Source organism: Mobula birostris, unplaced genomic scaffold (assembly GCF_030028105.1).
Source record: "Mobula birostris isolate sMobBir1 unplaced genomic scaffold, sMobBir1.hap1 scaffold_1677, whole genome shotgun sequence".
Lineage (NCBI taxonomy): Eukaryota > Metazoa > Chordata > Chondrichthyes > Myliobatiformes > Myliobatidae > Mobula > Mobula birostris.
In genome coordinates, this window is record NW_027274722.1 from 64,466 (window position 1) to 75,601 (window position 11,136).

The following is an 11,136-nucleotide window of genomic DNA, read 5'->3' on the forward strand; positions in this document are numbered from 1 at the left end:
TGATCTCCACCCTCCCCTACAACCTCCCTGTCTCCGTGATCTCCACCCTCCCCTACACCCCTCCCTGTCTCCGTGATCTCCACACTCCTCTACACCCCTCCCTGTCTCCGTGATCTCCACCCTACCCTACACCCCTCCCTGTCTCCGTGATCTCCACCCTCCCCTACACCCCTCCCTGTCTCCGTGACCTCCACCCTCCCCTACACCCCTCCCTGACTCCGTGATCTCCACCCTCCCTACACCCCTCCCTGTCTCCGTGACCTCCACCCTCCCCTACACCCCTCCATGACTCTGTGATCTCCACCCTCCCCTACACCCCTCCCTGTCTCCGTGATCTCCACCCTCCCCTACACCCCTCCTTGACTCCGTGATCTCCACCCTCCCCTACACCCCTCCTTGACTCCGTGATCTCCACCCTCCTGTACACCCCTCCCTGTCTCCGTGACCTCCACCCTCCCCTACACCCCTCCCTGACTCCGTGATCTCCACCCTCCCTACACCCCTCCCTGTCTCCGTGACCTCCACCCTCCCCTACACCCCTCCATGACTCTGTGATCTCCACCCTCCCCTACACCCCTCCCTGTCTCCGTGATCTCCACCCTCTCCTACACCCCTCCCTGTCTCCGTGATCTCCACCCTCCCCTACAACCTCCCTGTCTCCGTGATCTCCACCCTCCCCTACACCCCTCCCTGTCTCCGTGATCTCCACACTCCTCTACACTCCTCCCTGTCTCCGTGATCTCCACCCTACCCTACACCCCTCCCTGTCTCCGTGATCTCCACCCTCCCCTACACCCCTCCCTGTCTCCGTGATCTCCACCCTACCCTACACCCCTCCATGACTCCGTGATCTCCACCCTCCCCTACACCCCTCCCTGTCTCCGTGATCTCCACCCTCCCCTACACCCCTCCCTGTCTCCGTGATCTCCACCCTCCCCTACACCCCTCCCTGTCTCCGTGATCTCCACCCTCCCCTACACCCCTCCCTGTCTCCGTGATCTCCACCCTCCCCTACAACCTCCCTGTCTCCGTGATCTCCACCCTCCCCTACACCCCTCCCTGTCTCCCTGATCTCCACACTCCTCTACAACCTCCCTGTCTCCGTGATCTCCACCCTCCCCTACAACCTCCCTGTCTCCGTGATCTCCACCCTCCCCTACACCCCTCCCTGTCTCCGTGATCTCCACCCTCCCCTACACCCCCCCCTGTCTCCGTGATCTCCACCCTCCCCTACACCCCTCCCTGTCTCCGTGATCTCCACCCTCCCCTACACCCCTCCCTGTCTCCGTGATCTCCACCCTCCCCTACACCCCTCCCTGTCTCCGTGATCTCCACCCTCCCCTACACCCCCCCCTGTCTCCGTGATCTCCACCCTCCCCTACACCCCTCCGTCTCCATGATCTCCACCCTCCCCTACAACCTCCCTGTCTCCGTGATCTCCACCCTCCCCTACACCCCTCCCTGTCTCCGTGATCTCCACACTCCTCTACACCCCTCCCTGTCTCCGTGATCTCCACCCTACCCTACACCCCTCCCTGTCTCCGTGATCTCCACCCTCCCCTACACCCCTCCCTGTCTCCGTGACCTCCACCCTCTCCTACACCCCTCCCTGACTCCGTGATCTCCACCCTCCCTACACCCCTCCCTGTCTCCGTGACCTCCACCCTCCCCTACACCCCTCCATGACTCCGTGATCTCCACCCTCCCCTACACCCCTCCTTGACTCCGTGATCTCCACCCTCCTGTACACCCCTCCCTGTCTCCGTGACCTCCACCCTCCCCTACACCCCTCCCTGACTCCGTGATCTCCACCCTCCCTACACCCCTCCCTGTCTCCGTGACCTCCACCCTCCCCTACACCCCTCCATGACTCTGTGATCTCCACCCTCCCCTACACCCCTCCCTGTCTCCGTGATCTCCACCCTCCCCTACACCCCTCCCTGTCTCCGTGATCTCCACCCTCCCCTACACCCCTCCGTCTCCGTGATCTCCACCCTCCCCTACACCCCTCCGTCTCCGTGACCTCCACCCTCCCCTACACCCCTCCATGACTCTGTGATCTCCACCCTCCCCTACACCCCTCCCTGTCTCCGTGATCTCCACCCTCCCCTACACCCCTCCCTGTCTCCGTGACCTCCACCCTCCCCTACACCCCTCCCTGACTCCGTGATCTCCACCCTCCCTACACCCCTCCCTGTCTCCGTGACCTCCACCCTCCCCTACACCCCTCCATGACTCTGTGATCTCCACCCTCCCCTACACCCCTCCCTGTCTCCGTGATCTCCACCCTCCCCTACACCCCTCCTTGACTCCGTGATCTCCACCCTCCCCTACACCCCTCCTTGACTCCGTGATCTCCACCCTCCTGTACACCCCTCCCTGTCTCCGTGACCTCCACCCTCCCCTACACCCCTCCGTGACTCCGTGATCTCCACCCTCCCTACACCCCTCCCTGTCTCCGTGACCTCCACCCTCCCCTACACCCCTCCATGACTCTGTGATCTCCACCCTCCCCTACACCCCTCCCTGTCTCCGTGATCTCCACCCTCTCCTACACCCCTCCCTGTCTCCGTGATCTGCACCCTCCCCTACAACCTCCCTGTCTCCGTGATCTCCACCCTCCCCTACACCCCTCCCTGTCTCCGTGATCTCCACACTCCTCTACACTCCTCCCTGTCTCCGTGATCTCCACCCTACCCTACACCCCTCCCTGTCTCCGTGATCTCCACCCTCCCCTACACCCCTCCCTGTCTCCGTGATCTCCACCCTACCCTACACCCCTCCATGACTCCGTGATCTCCACCCTCCCCTACACCCCTCCCTGTCTCCGTGATCTCCACCCTCCCCTACACCCCTCCCTGTCTCCGTGATCTCCACCCTCCCCTACACCCCTCCCTGTCTCCGTGATCTCCACCCTCCCCTACACCCCTCCCTGTCTCCGTGATCTCCACCCTCCCCTACAACCTCCCTGTCTCCGTGATCTCCACCCTCCCCTACACCCCTCCCTGTCTCCCTGATCTCCACACTCCTCTACAACCTCCCTGTCTCCGTGATCTCCACCCTCCCCTACAACCTCCCTGTCTCCGTGATCTCCACCCTCCCCTACACCCCTCCCTGTCTCCGTGATCTCCACCCTCCCCTACACCCCCCCTGTCTCCGTGATCTCCACCCTCCCCTACACCCCTCCCTGTCTCCGTGATCTCCACCCTCCCCTACACCCCTCCCTGTCTCCGTGATCTCCACCCTCCCCTACACCCCTCCCTGTCTCCGTGATCTCCACCCTCCCCTACACCCCCCCCTGTCTCCGTGATCTCCACCCTCCCCTACACCCCTCCGTCTCCGTGATCTCCACCCTCCCCTACAACCTCCCTGTCTCCGTGATCTCCACCCTCCCCTACACCCCTCCCTGTCTCCGTGATCTCCACACTCCTCTACACCCCTCCCTGTCTCCGTGATCTCCACCCTACCCTACACCCCTCCCTGTCTCCGTGATCTCCACCCTCCCCTACACCCCTCCCTGTCTCCGTGACCTCCACCCTCCCCTACACCCCTCCCTGACTCCGTGATCTCCACCCTCCCTACACCCCTCCCTGTCTCCGTGACCTCCACCCTCCCCTACACCCCTCCATGACTCTGTGATCTCCACCCTCCCCTACACCCCTCCCTGTCTCCGTGATCTCCACCCTCCCCTACACCCCTCCTTGACTCCGTGATCTCCACCCTCCCCTACACCCCTCCTTGACTCCGTGATCTCCACCCTCCTGTACACCCCTCCCTGTCTCCGTGACCTCCACCCTCCCCTACACCCCTCCCTGACTCCGTGATCTCCACCCTCCCTACACCCCTCCCTGTCTCCGTGACCTCCACCCTCCCCTACACCCCTCCATGACTCTGTGATCTCCACCCTCCCCTACACCCCTCCCTGTCTCCGTGATCTCCACCCTCCCCTACACCCCTCCCTGTCTCCGTGATCTCCACCCTCCCCTACACCCCTCCGTCTCCGTGATCTCCACCCTCCCCTACACCCCTCCCTGTCTCTGTGATCTCCACCCTCCCCTACACTCCTCCCTGACTCCGTGATCTCCACCCTCCCCTACAACCTCGCTGTCTCTGTGAACCCCTCCCTATCACGATAGCCCCCTCCCTCCACTACAACTCTCACCGCCTCCCAGACCCCTTCCACTCCTACTGCCTTTCCTGTCTCTGTGCGTCTTCGCCTCACCCTATGCCCTTCCCTCCCCGTCTGTGACCCCGACCCTCCCCGTCTGTGACTCCGACCCTCCCCCATCTCTGTGACGCCACCAGTACGATCCCCAGGGGTCGGTGAGCCCTCACCACCCACTCAGCGTGCGGGCAGCTCTCACAGGGTGGGTACCACCCCCTGCAGGAGGCCAGAGTCACAGGAGGGGCCCCCCGGGCCGGAGAGACCCCCGGCACAGCTGGAACAGCTGGAGCAGCGGCTGAAGAAGCAGGAGGCAGAGTTCGAGGCCAGGGTGCAGGGCCTGAGCCGCCAGGTCGAGGTGAGGGGCCGTGCCTGAGTGTTCTGTCTCTGTGTGTGTGTGTGTGTGTGTGTGTGTGTGTGTGTGTGAGAGTGTGTGTGTGTGTGTGTGTGTGTGAGAGTGTGTGTGTGAGAGTGTGTGTGTGTGTGTGTGTGTGTGAGAGTGTGTGTGTGTGTGTGTGTGTGTGTGAGAGTGTGTGTGTGTGTGTGTGTGTGTGTGTGTTTGTGTTTAGGACGGATCGGACTGTGTTGACAGAGAGTGTGTGTGTCTTACAGCAACTGTCCGACGACCGAACTTCGCTGAAAGCTCAGGTCACCTCGCTGCTGGCCGAGCTGATGGACAGCCAGAGAACAGTGGAAGCCCTGAGGACACGGAGCGTCGGCCTGGAGGACAAGTGGGTGCCCTGCTGGCGGTGGGAGAGTGCTGGGATCCTCGATAGGGGCAGTCAGGGAGAAGGGGAGGGAGCAGAGGTCGCGGAGATGAGCAGGGAGGGGGTCACGGAGACAGGTGTGTAGGGGAGGGAGAGGGTCACAGAAGTGGGGAGGGGTGTAGGGGAGACGGGGGTCTCAGAGACGGGGGAGAGGATTTTAGGAGGGAGGGGGTCTGAGAGATGGGGAGGGGTGTAGGGGAGGGAGGGGACAATGGAGACAAGGAGGGCTGAGGTGGAGGGAAGGGGTCTTGGAGATGGGCAGGGTGTAGGGGAGGGAGGGGGGTCACAGAAGCATGGAGGGATGTATGGAGGAAGGGTGTAGGGGAGGGAAGGGGTCATGGAGACACGTAGTGGAGGGTAGGGGTCTTGGAGACGGGGACGTGTGTAGGGGAGGGAGGGGTTTCCCTGAGACGGAGGGTCAGAGTCACAGAGATGGGGAGGGGTGTAGGGGAGGGAGGGAGTCATGGAGACAGGGAGGGGCATAGGGGTGGGAGGGGTTTCACTGAGACAGGGAGGTGTGTAGGGGAGGGAGGGGTTTCACTGAGACGGAGGGTCAGATTCACAGAGATGGGGAGGGGTGTAGGGGAGGGTAGGGGTCTTGGAGACAGGGAGGTGTGTAGGGGAGGGAGGAGGGTCTCAGAATTGGAGAGGGGTATATGTAGGGAGGGTGTCACAGAGACGGGGAGGGAGGGTGGGGTAAGAGCAGTTGTGGACATTCTCTCCCACCTTGCCACCCACAGGTGCCAGGCGTTGGAGGAGAGGCTGAGGGTGCAGGAGAAAGATGCAGAGGCCCAGAAGAAACAGTCAAGTGTCACCATCGACCAGCTCCGGATCGCAGTCCACAACTCGGAGTCTGCCCTGAAGACGGAGAGACAGAATGCATCGGAGGACAAGTCAGTTTGGAACCTGAACCCCTGCATTAAAGCCTGGCCTGTAACCCACTCCCAGAGATCTGGTATTCTATATATAAACCCCCGAACCCCTGGATCAGATCCCAGCCTGTAACGCACTCCCAGAGATCTAGTATTCTATATTTAAACCATCCAAACCCCTGGATTAGATCTCAGCCTGTAACCCACTCCTGGGGATCTGACATTCTATATATAACCCCTGATACCTGGATTAGATCCCAGCCTGTAACCCACTCCCAAAGATCTGTTATTCTATATATAAACACCCTGAACCCCTGGATTAGATCCCAGCCTGTAACCCACTCCTGGGGATCTGTTATTCTATATATAAACCCCCCAAACCCCTGGATTAGATCCCAGCCTGTAACCCACTCCCGGGGATCTGATATTCCATATATAAGCACCCTGAACCCCCGGATTAGATCCCAGCCTGTAACCCACTCCCGAAGATCTGTTATTCTATATATAAACCTCCAAACTCTTGGATTAGATCCCAGCCGGTAACCCACCGTAATTCCATGTGGAAATCCTGACTGTAACACAGTGCACATTATGCTGCAGAAATGAATCCAATCTCGAATGTCGATTGCTTTCTCTCCTTCCCTTCTCGACAGGCGGAAACTGGCCCAGTTACAGGCTGCCTACCATCAGCTGTTTGCCGAATATGACCACACAGTCAGGGACGGCAAGAGGAACAAGGTAAAGAGCGGGGGGGGGCGGGTTCTGTCCTCTCTGCAAGACATTGATAACTACATATGTGTCCCCCTTCTCCCTCTCGCCCCATCTCACACAACAACCCCCCCTCGTGCCCATCTCCCCCTCCATCCCCTCTCCCTCCCTCTCTCCCCCTCTCCCCTATCTCACACCCCTCACCCCATAATGCACAACAACCCCCTCCCACCTCCCTCGCGACCCTCTCAACCTCCATCCCCCTTTCCCTCTCGCTCTCTCCCTTACCCTCTCGCCCCATCTCACACAACCCCCCCTGCACCCCCGCGCATCCCACCTCCTCGTACCCCTCTCTCCTACCTCCTCACCCCTTCTCACGCCCCTTGCCCCATCTCACACAACTCCCCCTCCCGCCCCCCTCGTGCTCTCCCCCTCTCTCCCCCTACCCCCTCACCCCTTCTCACACCCCTTGCCCCATCTCACACAACAACCCCCCCCCCCCAGCAGTCCCCCCCCTCCTCCTCCCCCGCCAGCCCACTCCCCTGACCGTGCCTGGTGTTTCCTCCCCCTCAGGGCCAAGCAGAGGACATTGCTGATCAGCTGAAGGAGGCCGAGGCGGCCCTGGCCATTAAGCAGGACCTGATCGACAAGCTGAAGGAGGAGGCCGAGACCATGAAGGCGGAACTGGAGACGGTTCCTGTCCTGAAAGCCCAGGTACGGAGCCGCGAACGTTGCCTGAAGCCCCTCCCCGTTTCCTCCAGTCTGTGCCTGCAGATCCCAGCGTCTGTCATATCAGCCCCTCCAGATCCCCGTGTCTGCCTCGAACGCTCCCCGGTTGCCTGGTGGAGCGAGTCACAGTACCTCTCCCCGCTAGCTAGCAGTCAGGCTGGTGCTGCTCTGTCGGCGGGAAGGATTTTGTGGAGCAAGTTAGCAGGGGGATTGGCGGAGTCACAGTGACGTAACGGAGAGAGCTGCTGTCTCACTACCCTGGAGATCCAGGTTCAATCCTGAACCCACCAACTGGCCACAGTAAATCAGGGTGTGGGTGAGGGGCAGAATTTGCGGGAAGGGTGGACGGGAGTCCGGAGGCTGGTGGTGGGGGGGTGTCGCAGGGAATTCTTCGGTTGAGATTCAGGTGAGCAGGCCCCGTGCTGGGGGGGTGAGTGGGGGCACGCCTGCCATCCTGACCGGCTCTCCCCTACCCGCTCCCCCCCCCAGGCCGAGGTTTTCAAGGCAGATTTTCTGGCGGAGCGGGCGGCCCGCGAGAAACTGCACGAGCAGAAGGAGCTGCAGCAGGAGAGGATGAAGGCACTGCAGGCCGAGTTCGATAAGCTGCGGGCAGAGCACGACATGGCCACCAGGTGGGGACGGGGACGGGGGGGAGGGGAGAGGAGGAGGGAGGGCCAAGATGAGAGCGAGGAGAGGGGTCCAGGAGGGAGAGGCAAGGCGAGGGGTGGCGGAGTGAAGAGACTCAGGAGGGAGGCCAAGCGGGGAGGGAGAGGGGAGGTGAGAGTGAGGGGTGGCGGAGTGAAGAGACTCAGGAGGAAGGCCAAGCGGGGAGGGAGAGGCGAGGTGAGGATGAGGGATGGCGGAGGGAGGGGGAGAAGCAGGGAAGAGGTTGCACTCACTCACACTTGCAGAAATGTGTGCACCCTCGCTGTGGCACTCATGCAAAAATGCCATCAAATGAGACAGGATAGGATGGTAAGGACTCGGAGTGACGAGCCTGATTCTGTGTTCGATGTGTGATTCCACCAGAGAGTGAGAGAGAGACCGACTGAAAGAGAGTCTCATAGTCGCATACAAGCACAGAAAGATACCAGAACACACACAAAGAGAGAAAGCCTTGCACACAGATAGAGACAGACAGATACGCACATTCGAGTTGAAGTCTGTCACGAGCCTTGCGGCCCATCAGGCCGGCGTTTATGCCAGTTTCCGTGGCGTGAAGCCACTGAGAGTCCGAGACTCCCCCCCGGATAGGACGCCAGTCTATCACGAGGTGAACCCTCAGCATTTACCGGTACCCATTTTCAGCTGGGTGGACTGGAGCAGTGTGTGGTTAAGTGCCTTGCTCATATAGAGAGAGAGAGACACACACAAGGGACACAGAGAAAGAGACAGGCGGACAATCTGACACACAGACATACAGTCAGAGCCAGTCTCACCTTTGGGCTTCCTAGCGACCCACTCAAAGCTCTTATTTTATTCAGAGGGTATGGTGTGTGATGAGTTTTCAGGTCTCACTGTGCGGAGGTGGAAAGGGGTCTGGAGGGGTTAGGCAGAATGAAACAGACCCCCCCCCCCCCTCTGATGGGACAAACTAACATGCCATCCCTCCCCCTCCCCCGACCAGGGCTCATATCGAGGAACTGCAGCGGCGACACAGCGACAGCCTGCGCACGCCCATCGGCGGCCAAGGTGAGTGTGGCAGGAGGGACGGCATCTCGGGTGGGGTGCGAGGTAGATGGCGTCTACTGAGTAAATGACGGAAGTGGTCTCGTTCTCTCCCCTCGCAGGCCCGTCGCATCCAGGTAACTTCTACCCGAACGGCAGCACCATCCCATTCAATGTGCCCTCGGAGCCGGGCCTGCGGCACATGTTCCCGGACGAGCAGCCGGATTTCCGATGCCCCAAGTGTCAGTACCAGGCTCCGGACATGGACACCCTGCAGATACACGTCATGGACTGCATTCAATGAAACGTTCCCCCCCCCACCCCCACCACCCCAGCTCGCTCGCTCTCTCTCTCATACGGGTGGGGACCCTGAGAGAGATGTGTCCCACTTCATGGGCTCTGTGGCCAAGGTGCAAGAAATCATTTCCTGGATGGGCTGTTAGAGGAATGGGGAGGGGAGGGGTGCCCCCGAGGGTTTGGGACCCCCCCGTCCCCTCCCCTTGCCGCTCACCCCTGAAGTCCCAGATCCTAACGTCTGTGCCAGTATCCCATTCAGGGGGAAGGGGATAGGACCAACCTCTATGCATCACTTTTTTTTGTGTGTGTGTGTATCCTCGTCTGTCAAGAGTACTGGAGAGCGATCCCGTGATCCCTGATTTAATCAGTCAGGGTCATTGGGGTGCAGGACTCACAGACACAGACCTCCTCCTGTCACAAGGACCGCTCCATAACAGCATAGTGGACCGTGTGTGTGTGTGTGTGTCTGTAGACCAACCTGACCGTTCCCACTCACCCTATACCGAGGGGGTAGATTACACCCAAAACAATAGTTGTTTAATATTCTTCACTCCATTCCGCTTGGAGGGCGAGGAACATTCTTTCCCTCTTCCGCCATTTGAGCCCTGAACCCACAGGTCTGAAGACCTCCACCGGGCCATCTCCGGATTTCTCCCCGCCGAACCCTTGCAGCTGGTGGATCTCTGAGGGGAGGTGCACTGGGTTTGTGAGATTGAGCCCCGCGCCTTCCAAAGAGTCGTGCTGCAAGTTCCACCCCACCCCCAGCGACTGGGTAAGTGGGCCGGTGTGTGTGTGTGTGTGAGAATTTGCCCCCATCCCCCTTTGGCAACTGGTTAAGTGTGCGTGCATGAGAGGGACAGAGCGCAAGAGGGACACCCAGACAGACAGAGAGAAACAGGGAGACCGTGAGGGGGGGACAGGGGCAGAGAGAGAAGAGGGAAGGAAGATTAGCAGGTGGTTTGCCTAGATAAGATGGGCCAAATGGCTGCCATGTTCAGCTGAGGAGACTGTGTTGCTCAATATACCACTACTTTCAAAGGCAAGCTGGTAAATATATATGCATTCACACCAAGGTGCATTTATTCGCGGGTCTCCAATGGGAGGGGAGGGGAGGGGGCTGAACTCATTGTCACCAAGGTTAAGCCAGTGATAACCCTACCGCAATGCCTCCACTCCTCGAACTCTGAGCGAAGGGCAGCGGCAGAGATCGAAGGCTTTGGATCGTTGCCTCCGCATAGGGAAGGGAGGAGCAGGGAGGGCTGATTGGGATCCTAATGTGACAGGGAAGTGGGGCGGGTGGAATGACTTCAAAAAACAGTCTTAAACGACTTTTGGTAATTCCCTGGATCTTTCCCCGCCCCACCTACAACTACTTCTACTCTGTGAGCTACTCCACAATAACAGACAGCCTTTGCTGTCTGCCTAGTTAATTAATCAACCTAATTAATTAATTTTTCTCCATGTGTTAATAAATCTATGTATTATTTTAATAAAATAAAAGTGTCCCTGGTGATGTTTGCAATGGCTCAGGGGGAGATCTGTACACTGACCAGTGTCTCTCTGTCCCTCTTTCTCAGAGGGAGATCTCTATACTGACTGGTGTCTCTCAGTCCCCCTCTCTCAGGGGGGAGATTTGTACACTGACCGGTGTCTCTTAGTCCCGCTCTCTCAGGGGGGAGATTTGTACACTGACTGGTGTCTCTTAGGGGGGAGATCTGTACACTGACCGGTGTCTCTCAGTCCCCCTCTCTTAGGGGGGGAGATCTGTACACTGACCGGTATCTCGCTGACCTTTGTGACCTCTCAGCCTCCACTCCAGGGAAAACAGATCCAGCCAGTCCTCGTAATTCAATCCTTCCTGTCCCAGTAACCAGTGAATCTCTCCCAGCTTAACAACATCCCTCCTATGGCTGGTTGACCAGAAATGCACACA

The 11,136-nt window shown here is 59.6% G+C and overlaps 1 protein-coding gene across 5 annotated transcripts in view; it reads left to right on the top strand.

Annotated features, from left to right (window-relative positions):
- The window catches only part of ikbkg (inhibitor of nuclear factor kappa B kinase regulatory subunit gamma), a 29,811-nt gene extending 19,090 nt beyond the window's left edge, over positions 1-10,721 (top strand). For 4 of the 5 annotated variants that reach the window (XM_072250129.1, XM_072250131.1, XM_072250130.1 and 1 more), the window contains 8 exons: positions 4,388-4,520; positions 4,775-4,893; positions 5,670-5,822; positions 6,455-6,539; positions 7,083-7,223; positions 7,728-7,870; positions 8,866-8,930; positions 9,029-10,721. In XM_072250129.1, coding sequence (XP_072106230.1) covers positions 4,388-4,520; positions 4,775-4,893; positions 5,670-5,822; positions 6,455-6,539; positions 7,083-7,223; positions 7,728-7,870; positions 8,866-8,930; positions 9,029-9,210 — 1,021 coding nt within the window. In that variant the 3' untranslated portion in view covers positions 9,211-10,721. The remainder of the gene's footprint in view (positions 1-4,387; positions 4,521-4,774; positions 4,894-5,669; positions 5,823-6,454; positions 6,540-7,082; positions 7,224-7,727; positions 7,871-8,865; positions 8,931-9,028) is intronic. The other variant, XM_072250132.1, reaches the window with a different exon arrangement.
- Positions 10,722-11,136: the final 415 nt, after the last annotated feature.